We start from the raw sequence: 19,696 nt of genomic DNA, 5'->3' as shown, positions 1-19,696 counted from the left end.
CTTTCTTTTTTTTTTTTTTTTTTTTGAGACAGAGTCTCGCTTAGTCGCCCAGGCTGGAGTGCAGTGGCGCGATCTCGGCTCACTGCAAGCTCCGCCTCCCGGGTTCACGCCATTCTCCCGCCTCAGCCTCCCGAGTAGCTGGGACTACAGGCGCCCGCCGCCTCGCCCGGCTAATTTTTTGCATTTTTAGTAGAGACGGGGTTTCACAGTGTTAGCCAGGATGGTCTCGATCTCCTGACCTTGTGATCCGCCCGCCTGGGCCTCCCAAAGTGCTGGGATTACAGGCGTGAGCCACCGCGCCCGGCCTACTGTCTCTTTCAAGTGTAGTTTTACTTTTGGCAACAGACAGATGTATGTCCAACTTCACAACATCCTGCCCATTTTCTCTAATAGTTTTGTGCTGCCTGCAAGTTATTCAAGGCAAGTTTTAAGGCCAAAGAATATTTTTATTGTGATTTCAAGTTGGCAGGCATTGAGACTTAGTGGAAAGCACCGAGGGGCTATTGGGCCTCCGGAGACCTGGTTCTAGTTCCAAGCTTCTTGTGTGTAGGCCTGCAGAAGTGCCATTACACATTCAGATGAGGTATCTGGGGTTGAAGCCCTGAGAAACGTGGAAGTTGTTCATTTTTTTTTTACAGGCCTCAGTTCCAGGTCCAGCCCTGTTTGCAGGGTGGAGGGGCTGAGATGTTTTGATTCTGGGGTAATCGTTGCAAGTCTTTGCGCAGGGCCTGCTGGGGAGGGCAGAGGCACCAGCGTCTTGGCCCCTGGCCTCTGCTTGTTTGAGTTATGGGCTGCTCCAGCAACTGGTCTCTTCAATCCTTGGCGACTTCTGAAGGATAGGCTTTGGGTGACTGGAGACAACTCTGGTCACAGCCTCCCCACCCCACAAATGAGGAAAGACTGGCATAGGATCACAAATTGTCAGAGCAGAAGGGGACCCAGACTGGCTGAAAGTCACACACACTGGCCATAGGCCTGTTATGTAGTAAAGAATCCCCAGAGGGCCGGGCGCGGTGGCTCAAGCCTGTAATCCCAGCACTTTGGGAGGCCGAGACGGGCGGATCACGAGGTCAGGAGATCGAGACCATCCTGGCTAATACGGTGAAACCCCGTCTCTACTAAATATACAAAAAACTAGCCGGGCGAGGTGGCGGGCGCCTGTAGTCCCAACTACTCGGGAGGCTGAGGCAGGAGAATGGCGTAAACCCGGGAGGCAGAGCTTGCAGTGAGCTGAGATCCGGCCACTGCACTCCAGCCTGGGCGACAAAGCGAGACTCCGTCTCAAAAAAAAAAAAAAAAAAAAAAAAAAAGAATCCCCAGAGATCTTCTTACATAAAACAAAACAGATTCCTGGGTGCTGCCAAGCTAGGCTTCCTGAATCAGAATATACGGGGGTGGGGCCTGGGACTGTTGAATAAACACCCGAAGGATTCTTATGGATAGCTGCCAGGCCTGGAAACTTTTGACCTGGTCAAATCTCTCTCCTTTTCCTAGGGAAACTGAGGCCCAACGAAGCCTTGACCTAGACATCAGTAGACCTAAAATCAGAAATGAGGTCTTCTGACCTACAGTTTGATGTTCTTTCCACACCAAGACCAGGCGCCTACAGGACTCAAAAGAACTGCCCATTATTTATTGGTTTTAATTTTCTTAAAATCAAGGTTACTAATGCACACAGTGTAAAGAGTCAAATCAGGTGGTTTCACAGGCATGCATGAAGAACATAGCTCCCCGTCCGGCTGTCCCATCTGCCCCTCTGCAGAGGCAACCATTTCAACTCTTTCAGCAGATTCTGCTGCTGTTAACTGTCACCCTTGGCATTATTTGTGTTTTTACAATAAGCATGCATCACTTTGTTACTCTTGCTTGGTTTTAATAATACAGTTAGGATGGGTCGCCGGGTCTGGCACTGGGCCTGGACGCCCAGGCATCGTGGAGTGCCTCCGTGGTCACTGGGCACAGGCCACCAGCTCCTCCAGGGCTTGCTCTCGGCGGTTGCCATGGACCAGCAGCACCTCCTTGATCCGGTCCTGCTGGAAGCCCATGTCGCTGAACTGCTCCCAGAGGCGCAGGAACTCCCCTGCCTGAGGAAGAGGAGACAGGGAGTATGCTGGGGACTCTGCTGGGCCTGGCCTCAGCCGAGGGGAGCCTCAGCTTAAAAGCTGTGGTTTTCCTAGTCCCAAAAAGCTGTGGCTCCCCCCAGACCACTTGAGCCTGATCCTGGGCCGTAGCTGCCACTTTCCTGAATCTCTAGGGTGATGTAGGCTCCGACCTCCCTTCCTCTGCCAAGAAAACAAGGCCCTAGCCTGGCCACGGGCTCTGTCTTGACTCTCCTCCCACTCACTGTCAACTTTCTGCTGGGGCAGGAGGGGGCAGACTGCACACCGGCACCCGGAGCACAAACAGCCCAAGGTCCCTGCCCATGCCCTGAACACTGCGGAGGTCTCACAGCGCAGCCTGCACCTTCCTTCCCCTCCGACCCCAGGGCTTGAAACTTCTCCACCTCTGCTCCCTCTCTCCTTCTTGGGGCCTCACTCAACTCTCTGTCCCCTTCAGCCTCTGTGAAGAGCTGCTCTGCCATGGGGCACTTAGAAGTGACTACTGAGGCCGGGTGCGGTGGCTCACTCCTGTAATCCCAGCACTTTGGGAGGCCGAGGCGGGTGGATCACTTGAGGTCAGGGGTTTGAGACCAGCCTGGTCAACATGGTGAAACTCCGTCTCTACTGAAAATACCAAAAAAAATTAGCCGGGTGTGGTGGCAGGCACCTGTAATCCCAGCTACTCGTAAGGCTGAGGCAGGAGAATTGCTTGAACCTGGGAGGCAGGGCCAAGATCGCGCCATTGCACTCCAGCCTGGGCGACAGAGTGAGACTCAGTCTCAGAAATCAAGATGTGACTATTGGGCCTACAGCTGCATGCACTTGGGATAGGTGGCACACTCCCCAAGCAGAGAGGTCATGCATCTTTATGTGCCCATGGCTCCTATCTGGATGTCTGACAAAGAGTGGGCATTCAGTTATAGAGGCTGCGTTGATTCAGTCTAACAAAGCAAAGCCCCTGCTGCTCTCTGCCTCCTGTCCCCCTCCGACCTCTTCCTGATCTCCCTCTGTGCCTCTCTCCTTTGTCCTTGCTGTAGCACCCTGGGCCATCTCCTCCCCAGAGCTGAGGAGTCAGGCAATCTCCCGACGGACCCACAGGCTGGCTCTGAAGACTGGTGTGCCCCTGCACCCAGGCTCCTGGGTACACCCCCATCCCTTCCATCGCCTGGGGTCCTGGCAGGAAGCCCTGCTGACCTGGCTCTCGGAGAACTGGAACATCTCCATGGCCTCGTCCACCAGGCCTTCCTCATATCCCTGACGTAACAGGCGGTCACAGGCACTGAGGTAGCTGAGAAACTGGGCCGGAAGAGGGCAGAGAGGGACGGAGGGTAAGAGGAGCAGCAGAGGCAGCAGCCGGGGCAGAGGCACTCCAAGGGCCTGAGCTGAGGGCCAGGCGACAGGGCAAGCCACCACATGCAGTGTGGCCCCAGAGATCCCGTGAGCCCACAGAAGAGGGATAGAGCCTTCCTCTGAGTGCCTGGGGACAGGCAGACAGTGGGTCTTCACCAACTATCCCAAGTGGGAGCTGGACTCCAGGAAAAGGGCCGTCAGGGTGGGCTAGGGTGTTCATAGAACCTAGGTGGGGAGCAGGACAGGCTTCAAACAGGCATCCCACCTACTACCCAACGCAATTCAACATTCGTGCACCACCCATCCCTGCCCAGGAGCACCCATTCGTGTGAAGGTGCCTCCTCATCCATCCACACTTGTGCACCCCTACTCTACCCCCAGATGCATCTCTCTCATCCCGGACTCCTGAGCCACTACTATGCAACTCCTGCACCAGTGCTGGAGAAGGGGTGCGGGGGAGGCACAGAGGAGGATTCCACAGGTTAGAAAAACTGTTCAGGTCACCCCACAGTTACATCATCAGGGGCTCAGGATAAAATGCTGCTCCTTACCAGGCAGGGCTCAAAGGCCTGTTCCCTGTCTATGGCCTTGGCCCCTCCCTCACCCTCCAGGACTCTGCAGATGCAGCTCCCTCAGCCAAGGCCGGCCTCCTTCCCTGTCCCTGGGAAGCTTCCTGCCCCCTCTGTCTTCCTCGGTGCTGTCCCTCGTGCCCCCATAGCACCCTGTGCTTCCCTATTACAGCACATATAACTTTGTAATTGCTTCACTCAATCTTTCTCATCCACTAACTTTTTGCTCCATGAGGGAGGGGCTGTGTCAGTCTCATTCACCACAGTGTCCCCAGCATCCAGCATGGTGGCAGAAGGAGCTCAATAAATGTATGCTGTGTTTATAAAACGAATGAAGACCTGCCTTCAAGGAACTCACAGCTTAGTGGGGGAGATAAACCAGATACAGGACTACATCAGTGCCAGGCAAATCAAAGCAGGATTTATAGCGTGTAGGTGCCAAATGAAGGCTCCAGACCACAGGAATTATGAGAATATGTGGAGAAGGGAGAGTGGGGTTTCTGCAGACCTTCAGAGCTGGGATGAAAGTGCAGATCATCTAGACTAACAGTTTTCAAATTGTTTTTAGCTCCTGAAGTGTTTATCTTAGCACAAGGAGGCTTCAGCAATAACAGGCTAAGATCAGAGCTGCTCTGGGAGAACAAGGGCCAGGGGCATGGGGGCCCGGAGTCCAGTGCTCCTGCCCAAGGTACTGCCCAATACAGCCAGACCTGCTCTGAGCACATTTTGAAAACCACACACCCGTGCCCTCCTTTCACAGTTGAGGAAACTGAGGTTCAGGCAAGGCAGGTGCCTTGCCCAGGGTCCCAGGACTAGGCCCCCGATTATGTAACCTGTCACTTAATGCCTTGTCCATCAGAGGGATCAGCTGCTAGAGGAGGGGCTTTGAGCTGTCTTGGTGGAGGACAGGGTTTCCAAAGGTGAAACCTTCACTTTCAGAAGGAGGGCAGGCAAGGATGGATGGTGGACGCTGCCTCCACCTTTTGGCTCATCCACAGCAATGGTTCTCAATCTCAGTGCTTATTGCAACCGCCTCGGGAACTTGAAATATTACTGATGTCTGGGCCTCACCTTCAGAGGTTACGATATAATTGGTCTGGGGTGTAGCCTGAGCATTGGCATTTTTTCCTATAGCTCTCCAGGTGATTCTAATGTGCACCCAAGACTAAGCGTCACTGAATGGGGACAGCTGACCTTGATCTATACCATGCCACCGTGAATATCAGACCCATCTGCACATTTTTTTAAATTAAAGGCCCCTGGGCTCCCCCCAGATCCACTGACTGGGACCCCGCAGGATAAGCCCTGAGAGTCTACATTTGCAAAGGTTCTGCTGCTTGGTTAGCTTTTGGGCCTGCAGGACTGTAGAAGCTATCAGGCTTGCCTCAGGCCCCCAGGTGGGTGAGATGTCACCTTCAGGCCACAGGATGGGGCCCCCGGAAGTCACTGGTTCCAAACACGTATTCCCCCTCCACCCTGTGAACTGGGAAACTGAGGCTAAAAGAGGTGGCCTGGCCTGTGGACCCTCACACGTGGCACCCAGGCCTGTCCTGCAGGGAGGCAGTGAGGGCACATCAAGCCTTGTGGAAGGAAAGGAGTGCTGCACAATTTCTTTTTTATCTTCTCTCCCTGACTCTTCTAGCTGCTCTGTCTCTTATCACCTGACGCCTTTCCTCCTGGGCCATCTGTCATTTTTCTTGGCCAAAAAGGATTTACTGCAATATGCGGCTTTCAGCGGGAGAAGGAATCTGAACCCAAAGGACTTGTTCAGTTACCAGGACTTCACAGAACAGACAGAAATACTAACTTGGTGGGGGAGGATAGATGAAGTCATCCAAAGGCCCCTCAGACCCACCCCTTGGGGTCTGGCTCCTGACTGCTGTCTGGGGAAGGCCACCCAGAGATCCAGGGGGCCAGGCAGGTGGTCAGTCTATATCTGGAAACACAATGTTCCCAGTGCAGTGAAATTCTTCCAGCTCACCCACTGGGAGGCCAGGGCTCCAGGCTGGCTCTGACTCATCCTCAGACCCCCAGAGAGATGGCCTGAGACCTCAGCCTTGTCACAGGGCCTGAAGGGACTGGGGAGGCATATCAGAGCCCCACTGTGCACCTGGCCTCACAGCCCTCCTGGCCAGCTTTTTGGCCAAGACCCTGGCTTTTCAGTATCAGCTGAAGGTAGGGGTGACTTTAGATCTGCTCTTAAATCTCAGATGAGCCTATAGTGCTGTCCTAGGAGGTTCTCACACAGAAAATGAGATAAAAGGCATTGTGCAACCAAGATGCAGAGTCAGACCAGCCGGCCTCACCCCAGTGCTGCCATTGACTGACCGCATGAACTTCCCTGGCCTCAGTTTCCTCATCTGCAAAGTGGTCATAACGTAATAGCAACCTTGCAGAATTGAGAAAACCTAACTGAATACCCTCAGAGAGAGAGATTCATGCAAAGAAAATGTTCAATAAATGTTAGCACCCCTCCCTGCCATTTTAGCCACATGGAGGTCACTATGTTGGAAATTCCCCTCCAGGACAGGGCATGAACTGATGAACCCAGAGTAGAGTAGAAGCAGGAGTGGGTGGGCAAGGGGACCAGGTGCATTTCCCCAGCCCCACCCCAGCTCCTGTTTGAAAGTCACTTTCCTTCTGCCATTCCCTCTTGCAGGAGCAGATAGCTCTGGACCGCAGGGACCCAGCATTCCATACTCATCAGTGATGACGGAGGTGTCCAAGCCTTTTGATGGCGGGGCAGGAATGGGAGAAAAATGAAAAGTGCCAACTACCCTGGGAACAGCCATCCAACCATGAAGCGTCCCGATGTTTAGAAAACAGCACAGTAAGGGATGTTGCTTTCAGTTGGGGACGTGGGGGTGTAGGCAATGGCATTCAGTGTCACCTCCTGACCCTACTTACAATCCTTCCATGCCTCCTTTTGGCTATTGGGTCATTTATCAAATTCTCAGGCCAGCCTTCAAGACCCCTAAATCTACCCCCAATTCTCTTTGTCTCATCTCCTACCAGCCTGCCTCATGCACCCTCTCCTCCAACAAGACTGGTCAGATCAGAGCCTCCCAAACACTTCCCTCCCACCTCCACTCCTTTATTCACACTGTCCTTCCCTCCTGGAATATCACCCCTTCTCCTTCCTTCAGAGTCAGATCTTATCCATCCTTGAAGTCCCACTCAATGCTTGGTATCTCCATGAAGCCTTTCTTGATCACTAGAACTTCCTTGTGGTAGATTGAGAATGACCATAAAATTTTTTGTAGCCTCTCCCACCAAGAGATGGAGTCTGTTTTTCCTTTGTTTAAGTTTGGAGTGGTCAGTGATGTGCTTTGACCAATAGAATGAGGCAGAAGTGACTATGTACAATTTCAGCCTAGGCCTCAAGAGGCCTTACTCTTGGAACCAAGTAGGGTGGCTTGCTGGAGATATGTGGCCCAACTGACAAGTATCACCACCCACTGTACAGTGAATGAGGCCATCTTAGATCATTCAGCCCCAAGTAAGTCACCGAACTGTAGCCACATGAGACTTCAGGTAAGATGAGCAGAAGAACCCCCTAGCTGAGTCCATCTTAAAACTGCCAATCCAGAGAATCATGAGCAAATAAATGGTTGTTTCGAGTCACTAAGTTTTGGGGTAGTTTGTTACACAAAAATAGATGACAGAAACACCCCTATAACACTCATACCACTTCTTCTCCCAGGTATCTTGTGACTAGCACCTCTTTTTAAGCACTTTGGGGGCCCTCACTCCTCTGCAGGTGTTCTTATATTCTTGGCTTATATTAGGGGTCAAGACCTGCTTCCAAATATTAGCGTGGCTCAGAGTGCTGTCCTTGGAGTGTCATCATGAGTCTCCGCCATACTTCCAATAGAGTGAATTCTATTAGAAGAATAGAACGTGGGTGAGTAGAACCTGGGCGTGGTAGACTCTGTGATGTTCCATCCACATACCCTTTCACTGCAGGACTTACTGCCCCAGATGCTGGGAGAGCTGGGAGAGCTGGGAGAGCTGGGAGACACTCTTCAGTTGTCTGCCCCTTCAGGGATTACCTTAACAACAGAGATCCACTTACCTCAGTCATCCCCTTCCCACATGCAATGACTGATTGAGGCAGGGGTATAAAGGCCTGACCATCTCAGGACAACCTTGAGGGGCCGTAGATGCTCCAGATCTTTGGGGTTGGCTGATGCTGTTGTTGGGCCTATGCCACAGCTCAAAAGGTGAAAACCATGTGGCCACTCACCTGGCTCCAGCATCACAGCCCATCAGCTCTGGGCCCCCCAACTCACCTGGCTCAGGCTCTGCCTCCCTGTCTTCTGCAGAGCTATGATGGCCCTTCGCAGGGGATATCCCAGGGCGACCACTGGCCCAATGAGGTCTTGCTCCTCCTGGCTCAGGGCGGATAGCAGGTCAGCCGCAGTATCAGGGTGTGACTTGTAGGGGTTGAGAGGCTGGGGTGCCCCCCCAGGAGGTGGCAGACAAGTGTACGGGCTGAGGGACTGAAATATAGACAGATTGGAATGTCAGTTACCACAGGAAGTGACACCCAGTTGGGCTGGACATTTTAAAAAATGCCTTTATGTACCACCTTCTGTACAGAGTGTAGGGCCTAATATTATGGAGGGCTTAGAGTCCTGCAGACCCCAGCTCTCTAATGCTTACTCAGTATACTCATATGAAAAATGAGGGCAATCCCTAAGCTACTTCATGGGACTATTACGAGGCTTAAATAAGACAATGTGAGGGGCTGGGCGTGGTGACTCATGGCTCTAATCCCAACACTTTGGGAGGCCAAGGCAGGTGGATCACCTGAGGTAAGGATTTCGAGACCAGCCCAACCAACATGGTGAAACCCTGTCTCTACTAAAAAATACAAAATTAGCTGGGCATGGTGGTACATGCCTATAATCCCAGCTACTTGATTGGGGCAGAAGGCAGGAGAATTGAACCCAGGAGGCAGAGGTTGCAGTGAGTAGAGATCGCACCATTGCACTCCAGCCTGGGCAATAAGAGTGGAATTCTGTCTCAAAAAAAAAAAAAAAAAAAAAAAGTCAGGAAAGTGACTAGTGAAAGAAATGTGAGGTCTATTCTACTATCCCATTTTACAGACATTGAAATCAAGGTTCAGAAACATCAATGACCTGATTAAGCAACACACGCTTGGCACCTCAACCCTACTCAGGTTTTTTGCCCCACACCTTGTTGAGGGAGGAGCAGGGGTAGGTCTTCCCAACCAGGCCCTCCTTCTTGAGTTCCTTCTTGAGTTTGGTTGGGCTGGGGTTTGGCAGGGCATGGAGCAGGGGAGGAACTGGGCACACCAGCCCTTCGGTTGTGGTGTTGGAGAAACTGAAACAGACCTTGGATTAAGGAGGGTGACTTGAAGGCATTTCAATTGGTTTGGCCGGCATCATCCCAACCCTTCTCCCATGAGGAGGTACCTCTCTGCCAGCCCTGAACGTTTCATCCTGTCCCCTCCTCCCAAGGAAAACCCAGCCGCCGCCTGGCTCCTAGGGTGGAGTGTATATGTAACACACATGAATTCTCCACCCATCCACATCTTCTCAGGGCTCTCCCTGCCACGACCTCACCCTAGGATCTACCCTTTATTTCCTCCAGAGTGGAGAACATCAAAGTTTAGGAGCTGAGTCTACTTTTGTGTCCTTGAAAAAGATTCTTTGCCACTCTGTGCCTCATTTCCATCATCTACAGAATACTGTCCCACCCCCACAGGGTTGTGGTGAGAATTAAATTCATCTTGGCCAGGGAAGAGCCATCCTGGCATCAGCATCTGGTCTTGGATGTGGGCATGGCTCATCGCGAATACAGGGCCTCTTCTCTACTATGTATGCTCTAAACAACCGGGTGAAGGGTTGTTGGCTCACTGTGCAGGTAGAGAAGGGGTGGTTCAGTGACTTGCCTAAGGTCACACGCCGGTGCATGTAAGAAACCAGACCTCAGGTCTCTGTCTTTCAGATTGAATTCTACCTTGGTCTTATTCTGCAGCATCTCCTGGCCTTACTGGGGGGCTGCTGGGGGGCAGAAAGCTGTGCCCCGCTGCCACCTTCTGCTGCCAATCCTGACCCACCCCATGTTTGGTGGAGTCTGATACTTATATCATTTGGAAGCGACCTCAGAGAAAAAGAACACACAATTATGAACACAAAATTGGGCACAAGGCCTTGGAAGAGACAAAGGGAGGAGCCTGAGGCTTAAGCTTCTGTGGTTTCACTGTAGGGTCACTTCTCCCTGCTCTTCAGGGTTCACTTCCTCCGTCCTGAAACCTTCTCAGCCTGTAGCAGCCCTGACTCTCCCTCAACACCTGATTCCGCTGTACAGTGCAGGGCCTGGTCCCACACCCTCTTAGCCAACTCTCCATGTTCTGTGGTTTTGACACTCCCAAACCCAGTGTCTGGCAGGAAGTAACTGTGCATTGAATATTCCTTGATTGAGCCTCCAGCTTCCCCAGCCTACAGCAAACCTCACCCAGTGGGAAGCCCTAGATTTGCGTTGTGTTCATCAATTCAACAGACATCCACTGGGCGCCCCCTATGGGTCAAGTCGGCAGCTGCGTGCTCTGGAAACAAAAATCAATGCGATCCAGTCCCTGCCCTAAAAGAGCTCAACTTCTGTTGGAAGAGACAGACAGTTTCTGCATAATTAAACCCACTATGACCTGCGCCCTAAAAAAGCAAGGCAGGCACAGTGGGAAACGCGGGGAATGGGGACTTCTGAACAGGGACTACTCTAGGCAAAGGGCCGCAGGAGGACAACACTGGACAGGCCCAGGTGGGAGCAGGACACAGGAGCGCGCGGGGTAGGGGACCGAGGCTGCGGGCCTGGGCTGCTGAGCGGCGGCATTGGAGGGACCGGCAGAATCCTTACCGCGACCGTGGGCTTGTGGCTCCGTAGCTGGGGGATGGCGCCGGCCGTGGAGGGCCGCGGGGGCGACGCGGGGGCTGCGGGGGACTGGGGCGCGGACCCCGGGGGTGACGCGGACCTGGGGGACGGCGCGGGGCTGGGGCACAGGCTCAGCGCGCGGCGGCCGCGGAAGCCGTGCAGGAGGGCGCGGGGCCGGGCGGCCAGCTTCCCCTCGGAGAGTCGCCGCCTTGCCCCCGCCAGCTCCGACCGTACGCCGCGCAGCACGTCCAGTGAGCACAGGCGACGGCCGGGGCCGGGGCTGGCCGGAGAACCCGGTTGGAGGCTGCGTGGGCCCCGCTCTTCCTCGCTGCCAGAAGAGGCTTCTGCCTCGTCCTCACCCTCCTCCTCCGGCCTTTCCTGGTGTCCGGCCTCCTGGTCTCTGATTGTGGCAGGCGCCAGCTCATATTCGGGGCTGACTAGCAGGAGCCAGGCTGGAGGGGCCGACGCTGTCCCCGGGTCACCGCACTGGTACGGGCTGGGTCCCTGGCCGGCGGCCTCCACCCAGAAGAGTGCCCTCCTCTCCAGGCTGAAGTCGTGCTGTGGAAAGAAGGCGACGTAAAGCCCGGGGCAAACCAGGACCCCGGGGTCACAACACTAACCCCTGGCCTGGGGGACCCTGTTCAGCCAGAGACTCTCTAGGCCTGGACAGGGTCAGATTCTGAGCCCCGGGCTTCCATCACAGCCCACTCTACCCTGGGTTTTATAGCTAACACTGTGGTCAATGGATACCAGTAACAGTTTAATGGCAAACTGGCATAAATGACAAAGTGATGAATTCGTTAATAGAATGAAATGTAATTAAATCCAACATCTAAATCCCTTTGCCATTCAGTATGTAGTTGAGCAAAAACTACTTAAAAATTTTCTCCAATAAAACTTATTCTTAGCAAAGAAGCTTTCACCTGAGCCCAGCACAGTAGGCCCTGTCTCAAAAAACAAAAGCAGGCCGGGCGCGGTGGCTCACGCCTGTAATCCCAGCACTTTGGGAGGCCGAGGCGGGCGGATCACAAGGTCAGGAGATCGAGACCACGGTGAAACCCCGTCTCTACTAAAAATACAAAAAAAATGAGCCGGGCGCAGTGGCGGGCGCCTGTAGTCCCAGCTACTCGGGAGGCTGGGGCAGGAAAATGGCGTGAACCCAGGAGGCGGAGCTTGCAGTGAGCCAGGATCGCGCCACTGCACTCCAGCTTGGGCGACAGAGCAAGACTCCGTCTCCAAAAAAAAAAAAAAAAAAAAAGCAGGTCGGGCACAGTGGCTCATGCTTGTAATTGCAGCTCTTAGAGTGGCCAAGGTGGGAGGATCACTTGAGCCCGGGAGTTCAAGACCAGCCCGGGCAACATGGTGTGAAATCTCATCTCTACAAAGAAATATAAAAAATTAGCCAAGTATGGTGGCATATGCCTATAGTCCTAGTTACTTGGGAGGCTGAGGTGGGAGGATCGCTTGAGCCCTAGAAGAGGAGGTTGCACTGAGCTGAGATTGCACCACTGCACTCCATCCAGCCTGGGCAACAGAGGGAAACTCTGAAAAAAACAAAAACAGCTCTTTCCCTAAGCAGCCTGAGGTAATCTGTGAAAATGGTTCACTATTCATTTGACCCGGAGAACCCCACAAAATCGTGCAAATCAAGAGGTTCAAATTTTCATGGTCACTTTAAGAACACTTGTGCAACTGCCCAGGCCATCAAGGGTATGCATATGCGAAAAGCCATTAAGTATCTGAAAGATGTCACTTTACAGAAATAGTGTGTACCATTCTGACGTTACAATGGTGGAGTTGGTAGGTGTGCCCAGGCCAAGCAGTGGGGCTGGATACAAGGTCGGTGGCCCAAAAAGAGTGCTGAATTTGTTTTTGAGATGGAGTCTCATTCTGTCACCAGGCTGGAGTGCAGTGGCACGATCTCAGGTCACTGCAACCTCCACCTCCTGGGTTCAAGCGATTCTCATGCCTCCACCTCCCGAGTAGCTGGGATTACAGGCACACATTGCCACACCCAGCTAATTTTTTGTATTTTTAGTAGAGATGGGGTTTCACCATGTTGGTCAGGGCTAGCTGTCCTTTAAATTCAAGGAACAAGGCCCCATGGACTCAGCCTTAGACCCACAGACCTAGAAGACAAAAACACAGAGACACACTTACCATAGAACCCAGCAGAAGCTCCCCGCAGGGCGGGACGCTGAGTTCTGGCCCAGGAAGAGGCTCTGTGCCTATCACAAAGCCCTTGGGCAACTTGAAGGGAACACCATCGAGGGCATTCATTCTGTCAGAGGAGTGTGGAGATGGCTGGCAGGACTGGGGCGGGCTGCTTGATGGTAGGGAGAGAGAGTCGTGTCCTGAGGACCAAGCTCAGGCCTCAAATGGCCTCACTGCTCTCCTGTGTGGTCACTTAGCTGAGCCCCCAACAGCTGGAAGGGAAAAGGTGAGGGGGCCAGTGTTTCATAAAGGAAGGAAATGAATAAAAACAAGAGCATTCACACAGACAGGAATTCACTATTTCATATTTCAGTCATGCTCTAGACCATTGTTTTCCAAAACATGGTCCACAAAACTAGTTCTAATGCATTTCATCAAAATAATTGTCACCCAAATGTTTAAGAAACAAACAGTATTAATTTACATAGACTCTTCCAGGGAAGAAGAAAATAAGGAATACTTTCTAACTTATTCTGATTTTAGCATAACTTTTTTTTTTTTTTTTCTTTTTCTGGGACGAAGTCTCGCTCTGTCACCCAGGCTAGAGTGCAGTAGCCTGATCTTACCTCACAGGAACCTCCAGCTCCTGGTTTCAAGTGATTCTCCTGGCTCAGCCTCCCAAGTAGCTGGAATTACAGGCACCCACCACCACGCCCAGCTAATTTTTGTATTTTTAGTAGAGACGGGGTTTTACCATGTTGGCCAGGCTGGTCTCAAACTCCCAGCCTCAGGTGATTCGGCCGCCTCGGCCTCCCAAAGTGCTGGGATTACAGGCATGAGCCACTACACCCAGCCGATTTTTAGCATAACCTTAATACCAAATTTGATTAAAAAAAAAAAAAATAGAAACCAATCTCTCATGAATACAGATGCAAAAAAATCTTTTTTTTTTTTTTTTTTGAGACAGAGTCTCACTCTGTTGCCCAGGCGGGAGTGCAGTGGCCGGATCTCAGCTCACTGCAAGCTCCGCCTCCCGGGTTCCCGCCATTCTCCTGCCTCAGCCTCTAGAGTAGCTGGGACTACAGGCGCCCGCCGCCTCGCCTGGCTAGTTTTTTGTATTTTTTAATAGAGACGGGGTTTCACCGGGTTAGCCAGGATGGTCTCGATCTCCTGACCTCGTGATCCGCCTGTCTCGGCCTCCCAAAGTGCTGGGATTACAGGCTTGAGCCACTGCGCCCGGCCACAAAAAAATCTTTAAAATAATTATGGGTAGAAGAATATAACACTGCCAAGTTAAGTTTATTTCAGGAAAGACAGATTGACTTAACATTCCCAAATCAATAAATGGGAATAAAGACAAATATCAATAGAATAAAGATGAAAAATTATATAATTATATAGCTCCATAGATGCAGGAAAAAACATGACAAAATCAATACCCATACCCTTTCAGCAACTTAGGAATAGAAGGGAATTTTATTAACTAATAAAGAATATCTCTAAAACATCACACAGTGGCCAAGATCATGCCACTGCACTCCAGCCTGACAATGGAGCAAGATGCTGTTAAAAACACACACACACACACAATTACATCTCTATGTATAAATAGTAAATCATGTAAATGGACTCTTCTAAAATTTTTATTAGAAATGGAACATTTTAGGCCAGGTGCAGTGGCTCACACCTGTAATCCCAAATCCCAGCACTTTGGGAGGCTGAGGTGGGAGGATCACCTGAGGTCAGGAGTTGGAGACCAGCCTAGCCAACATGGTGAAACCCCGTCTCTATTAAAAATACAAAAGTTAGCTGGGCGTGGTGGTGGGTGCCTGTAATCCCAGCTACTTGGGAGGCTGAGAAAAGAGAATCACTTGAATCCAGGAGGCAGAGGTTGCAGTGAGCCAAGATCACGCCATTGCACTCCAGCCTGGGCAACAAGAGGGAAACGCTGTCTCAAAAAAAAAAAAAAGGAAAATGTAAAAAGTTACCATTTACATTAGCATCAGTTCTCTAGGACTAAATCTAACACAAGATGTATGAGACCTCTACACACAAAACTGTAAAACACTTGGTTAAATTGAGGAACATATCATGTTCAAGGATTGTAAAACTGAATCTTGTAAAGATAGCAATTCTCCTCCAATTAATTTATTCATCCCATGTATCAAAATTCCATCACTTTTTTTTTTGGTAGAAATTGGCAAGCTAATTCTAAAATCAAATGAAATGCAAAGGACCAGGAAAAGCCAAGAGACTTTTGGAGAAGCAACACAGTGGAAGACTTTTACTATCAGATAGCAAGACCTTCAAGTTACGGGAATTAAGAGAGTGACTTAAAGACTTGCAAAGAGACCAACAGGACAAAAAAGTCCAGAAACAGATCCACACATGAATCTTTGACTTATGACAAAATTGGCTCTGTAGAACAGTTGGAAAGGGAAAGTCTTTTAAAGAAATGGTTCTGGATTAATTTGATATCCATCTGGGGGAAAACAAAAACAAAAACAATATTGACCTCTACTTCATGTCATACCTAAAAATCAATTCCAGGTAGACTGTAGATTTAAATGTAAAAGGTAAAATAATGAAGCTCAAAGACAAATATGAGACTACATTCATGGCCTTGCAATAGTCAAACATTTCTTAAGTTACAAAAGGGCTAACAGGCCAGGCACGTTGGCTCATGCCTATAATCCCAGCACTTTGAGAGGCCCAGACAGGAGGATCAGTTGAGGCCAGGAGACTGAGACAAGCGTGGGCAACAAAGCAAGACCCCCGTCTCTACAAAAATTATAAAAGTAGCCAGGTATGGTGGCACACATCTGTAGCCCCAGCTACTCAGGAGGCTGAAGTAGGAGGATTGCTTAAGCCTAGGAGGACAAGGCTGCAGTAAGATGAGTGAGCTGTGAGCCCAGGTTGCGCTCCAGCCTGGGCAACAAATGAGACCCTGTCTCAAAAAAAAAAAAAAAAAAATTAAAAAACCACCACAACAAAAACTCCAAAAGAGACGAACCATGAAGGAAAATTCTCATAAACATTAAAGTTAAGAACCGCTGGGTGCAGTGGCTCACACCCGTAATCCCAGTACTTTGGGAGGCCGAGGCAGGCAGATTGCTTGAGGTCGGGAGTTCAAGACCAGCCTGGCCAACGTGGGAAAACCCTGTCTCTACTAAAAATACAAAAATTAGCCAGGCGTGGTGGCACACGTCTGTAGTCCCAGCTACTAGGGAGGCTGAGTCAGGAGAATCGCTTGAACCTGGGAGATGGAGGTTGCAGTGAGCCAAGATCGCACCACTGTACTCCAGTCTAGGTGACAGAGCGAGACTCTGTCCTAAAAAAAAAAAAAAGTTAAGAACTTCCATTTGGCCGGGCGCGGTGGCTCACACCTATAATCCCAGCACTTTGGGAGGCCGAGGCGGGCGGATCACAAGGTCAGGAGATTGAGACCATCCTGGCTAACACGGGGAAACCCTGTCTCTACTAAAAATACAAAAAATTAGCCGGTCGTAGTGGTGGGTGCCTGTAGTCTCAGCTACTCGGGAGGCTGAGGCAGGAGAATGGTGTGAACCCAGGAGGTGGAGCTTGCAGTGAGCCGAGATCATGCCACTGCACTCCAGCCTAGGCAACACAGCGAGACTCCATCTCAAAAAAAAAAAAAAAAAAAAAAAGAACTTCCATTCATCAGATTACACCATTAAGAGAGTTAAAACAAAAACAAAAACAAATCACAGAGTGGGAGAAGATATTTGCAACACAAGATTTTTGCAACACAAGATTTGCAACACATTGATATCCAGTATATACAAAGAACTTCTATAAACAATAAGAAATGGGCAAGAGATTTTTAATAGGCACTTTACAAAAGAGGATATCCAAATAGCCAATATGATAAGTTGTTCAACTTCATTAGTCATCAGAGGAATGCAAAATAAAACAATGAGATACCACTACACAAACACACAACCATTAATTTAAAGTTAAAATTAAAAAGTTTCACAATATCAGGTGTTGATGAGGATGTGGAACATCTATAACTCTCATTCACTGTTGGTCAGAAAGTCACTTAGTATTAGTCAACAGTATCTACTAAACCTGAAAGCCAAGAATTAAGAACTCATTCACACATCACTTCTTGGCCTTTTGGGTAAGATCAAGGCTAGTATCTATCCTTCGTTTAGCAATACTTACAACAGGCAGGAATTTAATTTTTGATGTATTTTAAACTACATTAAATATTGAATCTGTTGCCTTTAAAAAGGAACAAACTCGGCCCAGTGTGGTGGCTCATGCCTGTAATCCCAGCCCTTTGGGAGGATGAGGCGACGGATCACAAGGTCAAGAGGATCGAGACCATCCTGGCCAACATGGTGAAACCCCGTCTCTACTAAAAACACAAAAATTAGCTGGGCATGGTGGCGTGCACCTGTAGTCCCAGCTACTCCCTCGGGAGGCTGAGGCAGGAGAATCGCTTGAACCCAGGAGGCAGAGGTTGCAGTGAGCTGGGATTGTGCCACTGCACTCCAGCCTGGTAACAGATTGAGACTCTCCAAAAAAAAAAAAAGAGCAAACTTGGCTGGACGTGTGGCTCATACCTGTAATCCCAGCACTTTGGGAGGCTGAGGTGGATGGATCAGGAGGTCAAGAACTCAAGACCATCCTGGCCAACATGATGAAACCCCGTTTCTACTAAAAATACAAAAAAAAATTTAGCTGGGCGTGGTGGCACACGCCTGTAGTCCCAGCTACTCAGGAGGCTGCGGCAGGAGAATCGCTTGAACCCAGGAGGTAGAGGTTGAGGTGAGCCAAGATGGCACCACTGCACTCCAGCCTGGGCGACAGAGTGAGACTGTAAAAAAAAAAACAACAAAAAACCAAACTCATTCACACAGAATTTAAGCTCACGACTGCCTATAATATACACTTGAATCTAGACTCCTTGACCGCAGTCTGCCTTTTTGCAAACAATCAGGGATTATCAGGGAGTCTGCAGTAGAGAGTGCCTCTGGCTCAACACCATCTGTCATCCTTCCCAGGATGACGCAAAAGCTCTGCCCTGCTAGGGGTCACTACAGTCATCCCCTTCCCATGAGAGCATCATGTGGAGAGTTAGGGCGGGTAATCTGACTGCAGGGAGGTCAAATGAAGGCAAGTGGGCAAATCCCTTAATTCCCTCATCTCCTGCCCCATCTGTCAACTCTTGTCAGTGTCTTGCTATATATAAGACTCAAAAGGTTTCTCCACTCCATGCCTAGAGCTGGTCTCCCTGCACAGCAGGAGGTGGCTCTCTATGCTGCCTTAGTGATACAGAATCAGGCAAGTCCCACTGTAACCAGTAAATTATCTGCCCCATCAGTCAGTTCTTACAGGGGACCTCTGAGGTACAAGTAGGTTATAGGAGACACAGGAAAGTTCAGCAAGTTTTGGCATTCTCAGATTTATTATTCACATTTTCAGGTATCATATGAATTTTGAGCTATCTCCGGGGAAGGGGCACAGTTCTATTGAGACTGTCTGTCCACTTAGCAGGTATAAGGCACCCTTCTCTCCATCTTCTGCCCAGCATCTGCATCCTAATAGGTATTTTCTACTCAGCCCTACACTTGCTTCTAGGATACTTTAAGAGTTTGAGGATTTGGGGAACACATCTTTTTTTTTTTTTTTTTTTTGAGGCGGAGTCTTGCTCTGTCACCCAGGTTGGAGTACAGTGGCGAGATCCTGCTCACTGCAAGCTCCGCCTCCCGCGTTCATGCCATTCTTCTGCCTCAGCCTCCTGAGTAGCTGGGACTACAGGCGCCCACTACCACGCCTGGTTAATTTTTTGTATTTTTAGTAGAGACGGGGTTTCATCGTGTTCACCAGGATGGTCTCCATTTCCTGACCTCGTGATCTGCCCACCTCGGCCTCCCAAAGTGCTAGGATTACAGGCGTGAGCCACCGTGCCTGGTCCCCCTTTTTTTTTTTTTTTTTTTTTTACTGTGACTCATGGTATACTTTTATTTCCTAGCATACATATATGTAAACTGAATAATGACTCTTACCCTTACTATATGACACATATTTTCTATTATTTCAACTAAATGTGTCACAGAACGCTTTTGAAGAAAAATCCTAATTCATAATCTCAGAACCATGTCTTTCAAAGCACTCAGCATATTTTTTATGATTATTGGGTTAGTATCTACCTTCCTGATTGCCTGTATTTTGTATGAGGTTAGGAAGTATTTGGTATTTTGGTTAGCTTTAATAGGCACTTAAACATTTGGAATGAAATATATAAATTGGTTGATAAGTACTTTTCCTTGTAGCACTTATCACAATTGTCTCTAATGACTCTGTTATAATCATTAAGCTTCTTCACTCTAAACTCCAGGAGGTCAGGAATCCTGTCTGTTCACCCCTTCTTACATCCCTAGCACCTAACCACAGTAACTGGAAAATGGTAAATAAAAAATCATTTCCCAAAGAACATAATTTAAATCCTGGTATCCAGACTGTGGCCAGCATGAATTAACAAAGCTGAGGAAAGTGTCCACTGTTCTACACAGTTATGCACTCTAACACCACTTGCCTCAGAGACCTTAATCTTTGCTTTGGAGGCTATGAAAAACCAAATTTATTCCAAAA

General features: G+C 49.9%; 1 protein-coding gene across 1 annotated transcript; it reads right to left on the bottom strand.

The window, feature by feature from the left end:
• Positions 1-1,612: 1,612 nt before the first annotated feature.
• Positions 1,613-18,903, bottom strand: LOC105488484 (ubiquitin associated protein 1 like). The gene is made up of 6 exons (XM_024794981.2): positions 17,665-18,903; positions 13,079-13,344; positions 10,904-11,476; positions 8,311-8,520; positions 3,294-3,395; positions 1,613-2,084 (listed from the first exon to the last, which is right to left on the bottom strand). Exons 2-6 carry the CDS (start codon positions 13,196-13,198, stop codon positions 1,950-1,952), a joined length of 1,140 nt encoding a protein of 379 aa, XP_024650749.1. The 5' UTR covers positions 13,199-13,344; positions 17,665-18,903; the 3' UTR covers positions 1,613-1,949.
• Between the last annotated feature and the right edge of the window lie 793 nt (positions 18,904-19,696).

The sequence above is a fragment of the Macaca nemestrina genome, chromosome 7, assembly GCF_043159975.1.
Source record: "Macaca nemestrina isolate mMacNem1 chromosome 7, mMacNem.hap1, whole genome shotgun sequence".
In the NCBI taxonomy this organism is placed as follows: domain Eukaryota; kingdom Metazoa; phylum Chordata; class Mammalia; order Primates; family Cercopithecidae; genus Macaca; species Macaca nemestrina.
This window is presented reverse-complemented; position numbering and strand designations above follow the sequence as displayed.